This window comes from Oncorhynchus mykiss, chromosome 3 (assembly GCF_057628025.1).
Source record: "Oncorhynchus mykiss isolate SJ-2025 chromosome 3, ASM5762802v1, whole genome shotgun sequence".
In the NCBI taxonomy this organism is placed as follows: domain Eukaryota; kingdom Metazoa; phylum Chordata; class Actinopteri; order Salmoniformes; family Salmonidae; genus Oncorhynchus; species Oncorhynchus mykiss.
The window spans coordinates 34661568-34676797 of NC_143024.1; the positions used below are offsets into that span (position 1 = coordinate 34661568).

Consider the following 15230-nt stretch of genomic DNA (forward strand, 5'->3'; position numbering starts at 1 on the left):
TCCTCTCGGTGTGTGTAGCCTCTGTCTATGTTAACTCTTTCCTCTCGGTGTGTGTAGCCTCTGTCTATGTTAACTCTTTCCTCTCGGTGTGTGTAGCCTCTGTCTATGTTAACTCTTTCCTCTCGGTGTGTGTAGCCTCTGTCTATGTTAACTCTTTCTTCTCGGTGTGTGTAGCCTCTGTATTTGTTAACTCTTTCCTCTCGGTGTGTGTAAACTCTGTCTATGTTAACTCTACTTCTTCCTCTCTCCAGGTAAGATTGACATGGTGAAGTCAAAATGGGGCTTGGCGCTGGCTGCTGTGGTAACAGTGCTCAGCTCTCTGCTTATGTCTGTGGGGCTCTGCACCCTGTTCGGCCTGACGCCCACACTCAATGGAGGGTAAGAAACACACACACAAACAAACACACACACACAAACACACACACAAACACACACACACACACACACACACACACACACACACACACACACACACACTCACACACACACACACACAACAAAAGCATGCCCACACACTTACTAACTCACACACACTCTCACACTAAAATCCCCTGACCATCTCCTGCTCATTGAGCTGTATGGATTACTGTGGGACTGCAGATGTTAATGTACAGTGAGTGACAGGGGACTGTGTTACCAGGGGCAACAGATGTGGACTTAGAGGGGAGGAGGGATTCTTAAGAGGGCGGGGATAGATATTGATGTGGTGTACCTGGCCAATCACACCCAGCTTATTGGAATGTAGAGGATGGCATGACCATCTCACACCATCCAAATCTCATTGATCAAGATTCCAGGGTCCACACGCACATAGACCTACATACCCACTGTTGTGCATATTGACACAATGGCCACATAACACGTGCGTTTAGTCTTTATCTTCTGCGGTGAAGTTTTGTTCCGTACTGACCTCCAACCCTTATCTTCACGTGTCATGATAGCATATCTCTGGTTTACTGTCCGTCAAACCTTGTCTGTCTTCAGTCGTCCCTTCTCTCTTTCTTCATCTGTACTCTTGTCTACTAAATGTCCCATTTCCTATTTTTAACCTGTTTTTTTATTTGTACCACAAACATAATGACAACAATCAAATCAATCAAATTGAAAAACCTGACCTGTCTCCCACCCTAACATCCAAACTTGCATCAATCACCTGATCCACAAATAAGTACTCTGAGAGCACTGGTTACTCAAATGAGATGATGAAGTATTATTCACAACAGCCTTGTAATCATGTTGTCTCTCTCTCTGTCAGTGAGATCTTCCCCTATCTGGTGGTGGTGATAGGGCTGGAGAACGTCCTGGTTCTCACCAAGTCTGTGGTGTCCACCCCTGTTGACCTGGAGGTCAAACTACGTATCGCTCAGGGTAAGAGTGTGTGTGGGTTGGTTCTTCTATCCCCATAAGTCCCCACAAGGATTAGTAAAACAAGGAAAATTCTCTTTCCCATGGCCCCATGAGGACAAAGGGTGTTTTAAGGTTAGAATTAGGGTAAGGATCCCTCCTGAGTGGTGTAGCGGTTTAAGGTACTACATCCTACAGACCAGGGTTCGATCCTGGGCTGTTTCGCAGCCAGCTGCAACCGGGACACAATTTTCCCAGCGTCGTCCGGGTTAGGGGAGGGTTTGGCCGGCCGGGATGTCCTTGTCCCATTGCGCTATAGCGACTCCTTGTTGCGGACCGGGCGCATGCACGCTGACTTCGGTTTCCTCCGATATATTGATGCGACTGGCTTCTGGGTTAAGCGAGCAGTGTGTCAAGAAGCAGTGCGGATTGGCAGGGTTGTGTTTCGGAGGACGCATGGCTCTCGACCTTCGCCTCTCCCGAGACCGTATGGAGTTGCAGTGACGGACAAGACTGTAACTACCAGTTGGATATGACAAAATCGGTATATACAGTGCCTTGCGAAAGTATTCGGCCCCCTTGAACTTTGCGACCTTTTGCCACATTTCAGGCTTCAAACATAAAGATATAAAACTGTATTTTTTGTGAAGAATCAACAACAAGTGGGACACAATCATGAAGTGGAACAACATTTATTGGATATTTCAAACTTTTTTAACAAATCAAAAACTGAAAAATTGGGCGTGCAAAATTATTCAGCCCCCTTAAGTTAATACTTTGTAGCGCCACCTTTTGCTGCGATTACAGCTGTAAGTCGCTTGGGGTATGTCTCTATCAGTTTTGCACATCGAGAGACTGACATTTTTTCCCATTCCTCCTTGCAAAACAGCTCGAGCTCAGTGAGGTTGGATGGAGAGCATTTGTGAACAGCAGTTTTCAGTTCTTTCCACAGATTCTCGATTGGATTCAGGTCTGGACTTTGACTTGGCCATTCTAACACCTGGATATGTTTATTTTTGAACCATTCCATTGTAGATTTTGCTTTATGTTTTGGATCATTGTCTTGTTGGAAGACAAATCTCCGTCCCAGTCTCAGGTCTTTTGCAGACTCCATCAGGTTTTCTTCCAGAATGGTCCTGTATTAAGCTCCATCCATCTTCCCATCAATTTTAACCATCTTCCCTGTCTCTGCTGAAGAAAAGCAGGCCCAAACCATGATGCTGCCACCACCATGTTTGACAGTGGGGATGGTGTGTTCAGCTGTGTTGCTTTTACGCCAAACATAACGTTTTGCATTGTTGCCAAAAAGTTCAATTTTGGTTTCATTTGACCAGAGCACCTTCTTCCACATGTTTGGTGTGTCTCCCAGGTGGCTTGTGGCAAACTTTAAACGACACTTTTTATGGATATCTTTAAGAAATGGCTTTCTTCTTGCCACTCTTCCATAAAGGCCAGATTTGTGCAATATACGACTGATTGTTGTTCTATTGACAGAGTCTCCCACCTCAGCTGTAGATCTCTGCAGTTCATCCAGAGTGATCATGGGCCTCTTGGCTGCATCTCTGATCAGTCTTCTCCTTGTATGAGCTGAAAGTTTAGAGGGACGGCCAGGTCTTGGTAGATTTGCAGTGGTCTGATACTCCTTCCATTTCAATATTATCGCTTGCACAGTGCTCCTTGGGATGTTTAAAGCTTGGGAAATCTTTTTGTATCCAAATCCGGCTTTAAACTTCTTCACAACAGTATCTCGGACCTGCCTGGTGTGTTCCTTGTTCTTCATGATGCTCTCTGCGCTTTTAACGGACCTCTGAGTCTATCACAGTGCAGGTGCATTTATACGGAGACTTGATTACACACAGGTGGATTGTATTTATCATCATTAGTCATTTAGGTCAACATTGGATCATTCAGAGATCCTCACTGAACTTCTGGAGAGAGTTTGCTGCACTGAAAGTAAAGGGGCTGAATAATTTTGCACGCCCAATTTTTCAGTTTTTGATTTGTTAAAAAAGTTTGAAATATCCAATAAATGTCGTTCCACTTCATGATTGTGTCCCACTTGTTGTTGATTCTTCACAAAAAAATACAGTTTCATATCTTTATGTTTGAAGCCTGAAATGTGGCAAAAGGTCGCAAAGTTCAAGGGGGCCGATTACTTTCGCAAGGCACTGTATATATATGTATGATAATAACAATTGGGGTAAGGGGCTGGGGTTACAGGTTAGAGTTATGGTAAGTGTTAGGGGCTAGGGTTACAGGTTAGAGTTATGGTAAGTGTTAGGGGCTAGGGTTACAGGTTAGAGTTATGGTAAGGGTTAGGGGCTAGGGTTACAGGTTAGAGTTATGGTAAGTGTTAGGGGTTAGGGTTACAGGTTAGAGTTATGGTAAGTGTTAGGGGCTAGGGTTACAGGTTAGAGTTATGGTAAGTGTTAGGGGCTAGGGTTACAGGTTAGAGTTATGGTAAGTGTTAGGGGTTAGGGTTACAGGTTAGAGTTATGGTAAGTGTTAGGGGCTAGGGTTACAGGTTAGAGTTATGGTAAGTGTTAGGGGCTAGGGTTACAGGTTAGAGTTATGGTAAGTGTTAGGGGTTAGGGAAAATAAGATTTGGAATGGAAATTAATTTTAGGTCCCCAAGAGGATAGAAGAACAAAACGTGTGTGTGTGTGTGTGTGTGTGTGTGTGTGTGTGAAATCCAAGCATTTGTTAATGTGGTATTGTGTTGTCCCTCTCCAGGTCTTAGTAATGAGAGCTGGTCTATCATGAAGAACATGGCCACAGAGCTGTGCATCATCCTCATAGGATATTTCACCCTGGTGCCTGCTATCCAGGTAACACACACACACACACACATCTATCACACACTGGCGTATGAACACAGGTTGACGCACACTTTCATTCACATAGACAGAGTAGAGCATACTGCCACACAACATGCACACACCCACTTTTACTGTGTATGTTTTGAGTGGCCTGCTGTTTATTTCTGTGTTTCCAGGAGTTCTGTCTGTTTGCTGTGGTGGGGCTGGTGTCTGACTTCTTCCTTCAGATGTTTTTCTTCACCACAGTTCTTTCCATTGACATCCGACGCATGGAGGTGAACACACACACACACACACTGTCAACAGTGCTTTCCTTAGTAATTTACAGCATGGAAGTGAGGTTATAGACACACACACACATTTGCCATGTGAAGGTGAGATCTCTTGAGATGAGTCATTTCCTCAGTCTACAGTGCTCTTTAAAATAGACAGTCTTTATCCACCGTGTTCCCCTGTTACAGTCATATACACATGCATACTCTAACACTAATTCATACACATGTACTCACATACTTGTTCTCTCATACGTGTTGCACACTCCCACATGCCCACGCTCCCTAAAACTGTCCTCTCACACACAGTTGGCCGATCTGAACCGGCGTCTTCCGGCCGAGGCGGGGATGCCCCTTCCCAAACCGGGCCCCCTGCGCCCTCGGGAGGCGCCTCCTCCCCCACGGCCCTCGCCCCACACCATCACCCTGCAGACGCCCGCCTTCAGGAACCTGCGCCTGCCCAAGAGGCTCCGTGTGGTCTACTTCCTGGCCCGCACGCGTCTGGCCCAGCGCTTCATCATGGTGAGACTGGCTGGAGGCACTTCCTGAAAAGATTGTTTAAGTTAGGGTTGCACGATTATTTTGGAAAATGCACAGGCTTTTCAGAAATTAGGATTGGAAGACTCGTGATTTCCTGCTTATTCCCGTCTGATTCCGGGAATCTTCCAACTGGATTTTCTGGAATTTTGCGACCCTAGTTTCACTTAGTCCAGTGTTAACAAATGCTCGTGTGAAAGGAGGGTGAGTTAGCACTGGGATAAGAACATGCAGTGTGAAAAAGCCTTGAGGGTGACTGTCTCATGGCCTTTTCACAGAGAGTCAGTCTGTTGGGCCGTCGTGTCTGCGTGCGTTACGATCTGTCTCGCCTGTCAGTATGACTGTCTGAACATTTCCAGTACTTCCTTGAAGTAGTCCTCTGTATGCGTTGACATGTCCCTCTATCCCTGTATTGTTGTAGGTGGGTACAGTGATCTGGATTGGCATCCTGGCCTACACGGACCCCGCTGGCCTCCGTACCTACCTGGCAGCCCAGGTGTCAGAGCAGAGCCCCCTGGGGGATGGCGGGGCCGGGGGTCTGCCCCCGCACCTGGGAGTAGCCCCGGTCTTCCCTGGACCAGGAGGGGACCCCGCCGGCACCCTCAGTGTCCTCCCTGCCCCCGCTGAACCCACCCCGCTTCCAGAGAACCAGTCCCAGGGCCACCACGGGGCCCCCGGGGAAGGAGTACCCCTGGTGCCCCAGATCAGCTGGGGGGCGGAGGATGAGGAGGGCTGGAGGAGGCTGTCTTTCAGACACTGGCCCTCGCTCTTCAGCTACTATAATATTACTCTGGCCAAGAGGTAGGTCAGGGGAGTTGGAATGAGTTACTGGGTGTATGTGAGCTTATGTCGCATAGTGTATGTGTCACTGTTGACCCTACTTACCATGCTTTTGGGTTAGGTTGAATTCATTGTTTAATGTTAGGAAATGTCATTTTGTTACCTTTCTGTCCCACAGATACATCAGCATCCTGCCTGTCATCCCCATCACGCTCCACCTGAGCCCCCGGGAGGCCATCGAGACACGTCACCCCCAGGACACACGCCACCCCCCGCCGCCCAGCCTCAAAACTAACGACCTGCCCGCAGACCTCACGCTCTACAAGTCAGTACCGACATACTCACACACACACACACACACACCAACCTCTATATCCAACTCCTTCAAACTACAGATTGACCAATATTCCCCCTACCACCATCCATGCACTTCATGTTTTTAAAATACACACACACACACACACACCCATGCACAGTGCACACCACTTCAAAGTCCATGCAGGTGAAAGATCAATGTTATAGTGAACGATTATGGCTTCAAGGCCAAGAGATACAGTGATAATCCACACAGTCCAAACCCACATCTCATACAGTATAGGCCTACATTTGTCCCAAGTAGGGTTGCAAAATTCTGGAAACTTTCAATAAATTCCCTGGTTTTCCCCAAATCCTGGTTGGAGGATTCCCAGAATCAGGAAGGAATAAGCAGGAAATCCGGAAGCATCCAGCCAGGATTTGCAACGCTAGTCCCACACCTCTCTCTTCTTCCTCTCTTTCTAACCTTGCAAACGAAACAAGGCCAAACAGTCTGGTTATCTCAAAAAAGGTAGGAAGAAAGGAAATTGTTTTTTTTCTCTTATCTCTATAGTTGAGTTGATTGGCTATTGGGCGAGGTTGGTTTTGCATCGGTGCCCCCACCCACCCGGGGCACAGGGCCATGCAAAATTAACTCCCTCACTGACTCAGACTTTGGCCCTGTCTACCGGCTCATCTGATTGGCTGTCAGGTTACTCGTAAGATGTCCGTGGGTTGATGATGTCATGGTGGAGTGGGTGATGGTTGGTGTGGTTTTTGGACTGAGTGAAACGGTCTCTCAACTGTGTTCTCCCTAGTAGGGGGCAAAGGTTCCTCAAAGTAAGGCAGTACAGTACGGCCAACGTCAATGTTTCTATTAGAACAAACAGAATTATGCAGGGGGGTGCTGTGCTGCTTGAGACGTGAGGGTGGGAATATTGTTTTCAAAGACCATTTTCCTGCAGTATCCTTGACCAATAGCGTATTAAAATGAATCCAACTTTGGAACTGTGTCCACTGTGATGTGTAACTCCAGGGAGGTTTTTCATTGGACGTGGGCGGTTTGAATCATATTCATCAGGTCATGGTCATCTGTGAAACCCAGATCCGTGTTCACGGTTCATATCTGAGATAAAGGTCACAGTGGTGAAGGTCATCTCTGGAACACAGGCCAGGCACAGATGGAGATTGATCTATTAGAATTGTTGGGTCAGGTCAAGGAGGAGGGGCCTGGATGGTTCATCCAGAATAAAGTAGGATCTGTCGTATCTATGGTTGTCCAATCAAAGACGGTTTCCTGGAACTCTTGCTTAGGTGGACTGTTATTTTCAGAGAATCTCCCTCAGCCTGTTTACAATAGTCATAAAAAAATAAACTGGTTGCCAATCAATGTTAGGCACTTTTATTATTAATAATATTTTAATACACTTTTATTATTATTATTAATATGATAATTTTCTAACATTTCAAGCCTCAAATGGAAAGGCTGCTTTCTGTTGTCGTGTGAATGGAAAGGCTGCTTTCTGTTGTCGTGTGAATAGAAAGGCTGCTTTCTGTTGTCGTGTGAATGGAAAGGCTGCTTTCTGTTGTCGTGTGAATGGAAAGGCTGCTTTCTGTTGTCGTGTGAATGGAAAGGCTGCTTTCTGTTGTCGTGTGAATGGAAAGGCTGCTTTCTGTTGTCGTGTGAATGGAAAGGCTGCTTTCTGTTGTCGTGTGAATGGAAGTGCAACCTTAAGGTGAGGAAAAACAGCCATTTTGTCCCTGGCTCTCAACGGTCCACATATGCATACTTCCACTGAAGTGGTCTAATTGGCTTGAACATGTGCAGCCAGTGTGCACACCACATGGGTACAATGTTTCCCTAAGGGGACAATAAAGTCAGTGTGTACACGCTGACTCCATGCATGAACATGTGTGGGAGAGTACAGACTCAGCCGTGGTTTCAGAACTGGTATTGCACGTCGAGCTGGTCACACCAGTGCGTCAGACTCATTCTACACTACAGGTGCTGTTTAGGCTTCTGCCTTTACCCCCGTCTCCACTAGAGGGACACACTGGACCCATTACATCTGCTTTCCAGGCTTTCCTCACGGGGGGGGGGGACAATGAACAGTCCGGTCATGTTATGGAATGTCATTCTGACGAGCTGATGATTTATGTCGGTACGTCATTGCGTCAAGTTCACACCGTTCTCAATGTTCAAGTCTTTCTATTGTAAGATGCTCTGTGTGCTACGTGATGGCTTGGTCTCCCCGTCATTGGTACTCTCTGTCTCTAACGTGCTCTCTCTTCACACGCTTAACCCGCTCTCTCTCTGTCAGTGCAATCCAAACCAGCTTTATTGGCACATATGGAGAAGGCAGCAAACAGGTTATTAACCCTGTCTGTCTCTCTCTCTCTTTAGGGTAGCAGCTCTGGGCCTGGCGGCAGGGGTTCTGCTGGTGCTGCTGCTCTTCTGTCTCTACCGGGTCCTCTGTTCCCGCAACTACGGCCAGAACGGCGTGGCCCACGGGCGTCGTCGTCGCGGTGACCTGCCCTGCGACGACTACGGCTACTCGCCACCCATCAGCGAGATCTCCCCCCTGCTGCTGTGTGGACACAGCATGGTGAGAGACTGGGCGCACGCACACACACACACGCTGACACAAATACCCTTTGTTCATTTGCATGAATATTTACAAGTATCTCTCCTCTGCGTTCTCTCTCTCTCTCACTCACTCACACTCTCACTCTCTCACACTCACTCACACACACACACACACACCAGGATATAGAGTGTCTGGCGAGTGACGGCATGCTGTTGGCCAGTTGTTGTCTGGCAGGACAGATCCGTGTGTGGGACACTCAGACTGGAGACTGCCTCACCGTCATTCCTAAACATGGGTAAGACACGCACACAGCGTGTCCACATACCATATCCACAAGGTCACCTTGGCCAATACAGGATTACATACACACACGTACATACACACACCTATGGACAGTTCATGCTTGTGTTCATGCATAATGTGTTATATTTTTTGGCCTGGCACCACCCACCTCTTTGGAGTACAACTTGTATTATTTTAATAATAAATGTACAATATTAATTTTACATATGTAAGTACAAGTCATTAGATTATTAGTCATTAGATGTTGTTTTTTTTCAGCATAGTTTTTATGTGTTCTCCCTTCGTCCCATTCCCATGTCCTTTTATTCCTTTCTACATGGTCTTCCAACCTGTTCTCCTATATGCATATCCAGCCTCCTGGTCTGAACATTAAACTGTCTCTCTGTCAGGCTGCGGCGGAGTAGCAGCAGTGGCTGCTGGGAGCAGCGGGATGGTTGGGACGCTGTGGGTGTGGCCGAACCTGAAAATCTGGGGGGCGGGACAGAACCAGGGGGCGGGGTTTTCGACGAGGGCGAGGGCTACCCCCTCAGGCGGCGGACCACCCCACGTCCTGCCCTCTTTGAGAACCAACCCGACCTCACCCCCCTCATCGACACCAACTTCGACTCCCAGCCCCCCTCCCACCTCCTCCTCACCCCGCCTAGGGATGGCTTTGACTTCGGGGGGCTGGTGGAGAAGGCCTACCTGGAGCACGAGCCTCCCTCGCCGGGCCTCATGGCCTCCTACCCCTCACCCCTGTCGGGACCCCCACCCCAGAGGAGACGCAGCCTGGGGTACATCCAGCCCCCTGCTCCACAGGGCCAGGAAACCCCGGACTGGGAAAGCGCCGTGTGGGCCATGGAGCTCCGGGGGAACCTCATCGCTGCTGGGAGGAGCAACGGCAAACTAGAGGTGAGACCCAATCCCAAATCAACCCCCCTACACCGTCACTAGACACTTTATGATGCTCCCTTGTAGAACAGAAAGAAACAACTGGATGGGTGCAGTGGGAATGGGTGAGATGGAAAGAGAGGAGGTAGTCATAATGAGAAAGCAGGAAACAAGGAGAGGGAGAGGAGAGTGTCAGTAGGAGAAATTGACAAAGGGAAAGTGAGAAAAAGCCAGAGCAAGTGTACTAATGTGTTATGTGGTTAGCTGTGGGACGCAGTGGAGGGCTCGTTACGCTGCAGTAATGAAGACGGCGTCTCGGGGATCACGGCCCTGGCCTTCCTCAACAACAGGATCGTGGCGGCCAGACTCGACGGCTCTCTAGACTTCTTCACTGTCGACATCAACAAGCCTCTGGGCTTACTGCAATACAGAGGTGAGCTTCACACACACTGTCAAACGACCCAATGATGTCAATATACACAGAGTGTACAAAACATTAGGAACCTGCTTTTTCCTTGATATAGACTGACCAGGTGAAAGCTATGATCCCTAATTGATGCCACTTGTTAAATCCACTTCAATCGGTGTAGATGAAGGGAGGAGACGGGTTAAATAAGGATTTTTAATCCTTGAGACATGGATTGTGTATGTGTGTCCAATTCAGAGGGAGAATGGGCAAAACAAAAGATTTAAGTGCCTTTGAACAGAGTATGTTAGTAGGTGCCAGGCGGTCAAGAACTGCAGCGCTGCTGGGTTTTTCACGCTCAACAGTTTCCCGTGTGTATCAAGAATGGTCCACCACCCAAAGGACACCCAGCCAACATGACACAACTGTGGTAAGCGTTGGAGTCAACATGAGCCAGCATCCATGTGGAACACTTTCGACACCCTGTAGAGTCCATGCCCCGACGAGTTGAGGCTGTTCTGAGGGCAACAGGGGGGGCAACTCAATATTCGGAAGGTGTTCATAATGTTTTGTACACTCAGTGTATGTCTAATATGCTTGGAAAGTTGATTGTGTCACAATCGGTCAAATGTTAACAACTGGAGTCACATGTTATTGCCCGGTAGTGTAGTTAACTAATTATCAAGTAAAGTGTCTCCAGACATGTTTACTTTTGACCTTTGTGACGTCCTGACTTTTGGAGCGTTTTAACTCTAAACGTATGTTGGGTGTGTGTGGTGCCAGGTCCCCCCGGGCGTAGTAACATGCCGCCCTCGCCCTGCTACAGCAGTGAGGATGTGATCTCATGCCAGCTGACGCGCTCGGTGCAGTGTGCCCACCAGAAACCCATCACGGTGCTGCGAGCCGCTGCCGGCAGAGTGGTCACGGGCAGCCAGGACCACACGGTCAGGGTGAGGGAGGACACGCTCACAGAAACACGCTGACAGATGTACAGAAACACATACACACACACGTGTATATCGTTCCCCAACCTTTTGCATGATAATACAGTATAAAATCAACACTCACACACTAAAAGCCTGCTGTTTGTCCCTGTGTGTCAGGTATATCGTCTGGAGGACTCATGCTGTCTCTTCACGCTCCAGGGCCACTCTGGGGGAATCACTGCCATCTACATAGACCAGGTTAGTCAATGGTACAGTCTGTATCCCCCCCCATCGGGGAAGTCCGATGGTACGGTCTGTATCCCCCCCATCGGGGCAGTCCAATGGTACAGCCATGTCCCCCAAAGCTGTGTTACAATGGCTAAACTGTTGTCTGGCTGCCTTCCAACCCAAAGTCTGCTCCCTTTAAGAATTTCCCCCAGAAGGATAGTTATGCAATGGGCTCACCTTGCTCCTAAAATTCCACCTTCTCCATACCTTCTGTACCAGTCTTGCTGGCTGTGCAGGAGAGTCACTAAGGCACAGGCAGCCCAATTCTGATATTTTTTACACTAATTGGTCTTTTGACCAATCACATTAAATCTTTTCAAATCAGATCTTTTTCAGAGCTGGTCTCATTGGTTAAAAGTCTGCCTGTGTAAACGCGGCCTAAGGTACTCCTTTCCGATCAAAATCCATTCAACTGTAAGCCCCCCTTACTAGGGCACATCGTAGCAAAACGTCTTGCAACGGAATATTAGGATTTCTTATGAACAACTCCAGGTAGTCCCTCCTCATAGCAGTCCACTTTTTTCTGTTTGTACTTAATAAATATGACCCATGTGAAGTATGTCATTGTCGTGTTGCAGACCATGGTTCTGGCCAGTGGGGGGCAGGATGGAGCAATCTGTCTGTGGGATGTGCTGACGGGCAGCCGGGTGAGCCACGTGTACGGTCACCGCGGCGACGTGACCTCACTGGTGTGCACCACATCGTGCGTGATCAGCAGCGGCCTCGACGACCTCATCTGCATCTGGGACCGCAGCACGGGCATCAAGCTCTACTCCATACAGCAGGTGCGTCTCTGTATGTGTTTGGCTAATTTGGGAGAAATCAGGTAAACTAGTCTCCTGTTATTCAACGATAGTTTATGCCTCTTCTATCCCAATTTTTCCTTCCTTCTTAAACCTAACCTGTCTTTCTTTCTTTCCCCCCCTCCCCTAGGAGGTGGGCTGCGGTGCCAGTCTGGGGGTGATCTCTGAGTCTCTCCTGGTGACAGGGGGCCAGGGCTGTGTGTCCTTCTGGGACCTGAACTTCGGGGACCTCCTCCAGACTGTCTACCTGGGCCAGAGCAGCGACGGCCAGGGGGTCCGCCAGCTCGTGGTGCTGAACAACGCCGCCATCGTCTGCGACTTTGGCTCCGAGCTCAGCCTGGTCTACGTACCCTCGGTGCTGGAGAAGCTGGACTGAGCAGAAACAGAACTAGGACAGGCGCCACACAGTGGCCTGGAGGAGTAGACAAAATGGTCAGTACTGACAATGGGGATATATGCAAACTCAACTCATTTTGGCCCTACACTACGCTGCAGTTGGTCAATCTTCTTGGAAAGAGTTGTGGCTCATTCAGATTGTTAGCGCTTCACCTGATTTAGCTGGCAGGGCATTTCTATAGCAATACATAACCTTTTTTATAAAGCTAATGTCTGGTTGGAGAGACAGATGTACAGACAGACTTACAAGGGGTCAACCTGCCACAGGGTGAGGTCTGTCTGACCAGAAAGATGACCCTTGACCTTGTTACTAGCTTTTATCCAAGCATTGGAAGGTTTGGGGTACACACACCCCAAGGGGGTTCCCATCCAACAATCAGACTGTCACTGCACACTATGCTGCTGTCATTGGCGGAGTGTTTGATACCACGCCAGCCAATCAATGTAGTGCAGCTGTAGCAGGCTCATGTCATGAAGTCTGAGGGCCGCTGGGCTAAGCAAAGCAGTTATTAGCATGTGTGTGTTTTGTGTCCTGGGGAAGAAACAGTCCCTTTTTATGGTGAAAACATTGCTGACAAAAATCATTCATTATTGTGTGTGTGTGTGTGTGCGCGAGAGAACTGGATACGATTACTGTAATGAAATGCACCTTGAGAGGGGGTTGTTTTTATGTTTAAATCTATTTATTAGTGATACATTTTTAAGTAACAATTTGAGGTGTGCATAATATAATGTGGAGTTGATGTCATTTTTTAAAAAACATTGGTTATGATGAGATCAAGATTTGTAATAATATTTTGGAACTGAAAACGCTTAAGTGTTTTCTTGGCGTTGGGGATTGAGGGGGAGAGGTTCCTTGCCTTACCCCAGCTTCAAGCTCTGATTTTAGGGCTACTGTTGCTGCAAGAGGACCCATCTGGCCCCTAAGAGCCCCTTAAACTGTAATAGGCTCTATACTTTCTGCTTGAATTTGAGATTTGCATCTGAAGGTGTGGCAGCTCTACATTGGCTGCTCTCTTCCCATGTCGACTGTTCCCAGGATGTAAATATTCAATTGCACGGTGTTATGTTAGTAACATTTTCATGCTACCTTTGTACGTCTTGTTCTCTGACAAAAGGTTCCATTGAGGAAATCACGTTACTTTTTTAAATACCTAAAATGGCTTCCTCTTGAAAAAAAATCTTACAACTGTGTTTCTCTGTCCGCTATGTTTTTCCCAATTCACTGAAAAGGTATATTTTCTTTCGGTCTTATATCTGTAATTCTCTGCTTGTGAGTTTGAGAACCCTATCAGGCATAAAAGGAGAGGATGGGTAGTGTACCAGTAATGTGGTTAACTCCAACTTGTCTTTTCATGTGAGCAAAGGAGTCAGGGGGGGTCTCAGACTAGGAATATGATGGTACCCTCTAGGTTGGAGCCTCTTTACTAATAACTCAACCTTTCTCCCAGCCCGTTACCTCTGAGTGACTGTAGCGCTAGCCTGCAGACACACGCAATGCAGAGAGAGCGTAGTGTACTTGACCGTAGACGTTAGCCTACTTGGTTACTTACACCCATAGCTGAATGTAGATGCTTGATATTGAAAAGCAAATCCACTCAACTTCAACCAACAGAAATATAACACTAACTTGTGCACTAACTCTTAACCCTCTCAAATGCACATGCTCACACACACACTAGGCACTTTGTAACAATGTATAGAAAGACATTCAGAAAACATAAAAATGCACACATCAGACTTGTGAATGCACGGGTGGACAGCTTTAGTCCTCAAGTGTTGCGTTGTCTGCTGGTTTATGATGAATTGAAGAGAAACGAAAACCCAGACACACGCCATCCCAGAAGGACTGGAGTTGTGCACCTGTGTGTAATGGTTGTAATTTATTTCCTTTTTTTAATGTACATAATAAGTAAATGCTTTAGAGCGTGTCGATTCACTTATAAATTGTAAGGATATAAACTGTTGCCCGAGTTAAATATGGTTGTGTTTCAAGTCCTTTTAAGCTGCCTTTCCTTATCTCCTTGCTTGCAAAGAATGATACGATAGTTATATGACACCCACACACACTGTCACAATATGTGGCCTATGCAGGAATGAAACCTCATCACTCTGGGGCTGCGAGCACTATGCTCCCAACAACATTGGAATGTTTATGGAACAGGAGTTTCTACATTTGTTTTACAGCATTCTGCCACTGTAGTGATGAAAGGAGATGAGAAGGGAAGCATTTTAGATAATTGGAGCACAGCCCATGTCCCCTTGATCTGACCCTTTTGGTCCTACAAAATAGTTGACGGAGGGAGGGGCAGAAAGAAACCGGTGTAAATATTGTTTTTGTGGAATCATAGGCCTGTTCTGCCTCCCTCCTCCTGAACCCCCTCCCTTCGGTTGGCTAGGGTGCCACAGACTGTAGTGGCGGTAGCAAATGTTCTGGGCCATATTACTATTTTTAACACGGGAGCAAAACTTTTTACTAATTTCCAAATAAAGAGGCTTTGATACCTTGTCATGTGGTCTGTAGTGTGTGATTTTCTGTAGGGGGGGGAGAAGTTATCTTATGGAATGTTTGAGTATCCACGGTTGGTGTGTTTTAAATACAGT

The 15230-nt window shown here is 47.4% G+C and overlaps 1 protein-coding gene across 6 annotated transcripts in view; it reads left to right on the forward strand.

The window, feature by feature from the left end:
• Positions 1-15137, forward strand: part of LOC110514448 (sterol regulatory element-binding protein cleavage-activating protein) — a 31333-nt gene extending 16196 nt beyond the window's left edge. For 4 of the 6 annotated variants that reach the window (XM_021593838.3, XM_021593837.3, XM_090229019.1 and 1 more), the window contains exons 7-21: positions 252-378; positions 1256-1368; positions 4078-4172; positions 4340-4438; positions 4745-4957; positions 5394-5773; positions 5931-6077; positions 8451-8652; positions 8814-8929; positions 9327-9828; positions 10072-10240; positions 10997-11163; positions 11317-11397; positions 12006-12212; positions 12361-15137. In XM_021593838.3, the coding sequence (XP_021449513.2) occupies positions 252-378; positions 1256-1368; positions 4078-4172; positions 4340-4438; positions 4745-4957; positions 5394-5773; positions 5931-6077; positions 8451-8652; positions 8814-8929; positions 9327-9828; positions 10072-10240; positions 10997-11163; positions 11317-11397; positions 12006-12212; positions 12361-12606 (2864 nt within the window). In that variant the 3' untranslated portion in view covers positions 12607-15137. The remainder of the gene's footprint in view (positions 1-251; positions 379-1255; positions 1369-4077; positions 4173-4339; positions 4439-4744; positions 4958-5393; positions 5774-5930; positions 6078-8450; positions 8653-8813; positions 8930-9326; positions 9829-10071; positions 10241-10996; positions 11164-11316; positions 11398-12005; positions 12213-12360) is intronic. The other 2 variants (XM_090229021.1, XM_090229018.1) reach the window with 1 other exon arrangement.
• Positions 15138-15230: the final 93 nt, after the last annotated feature.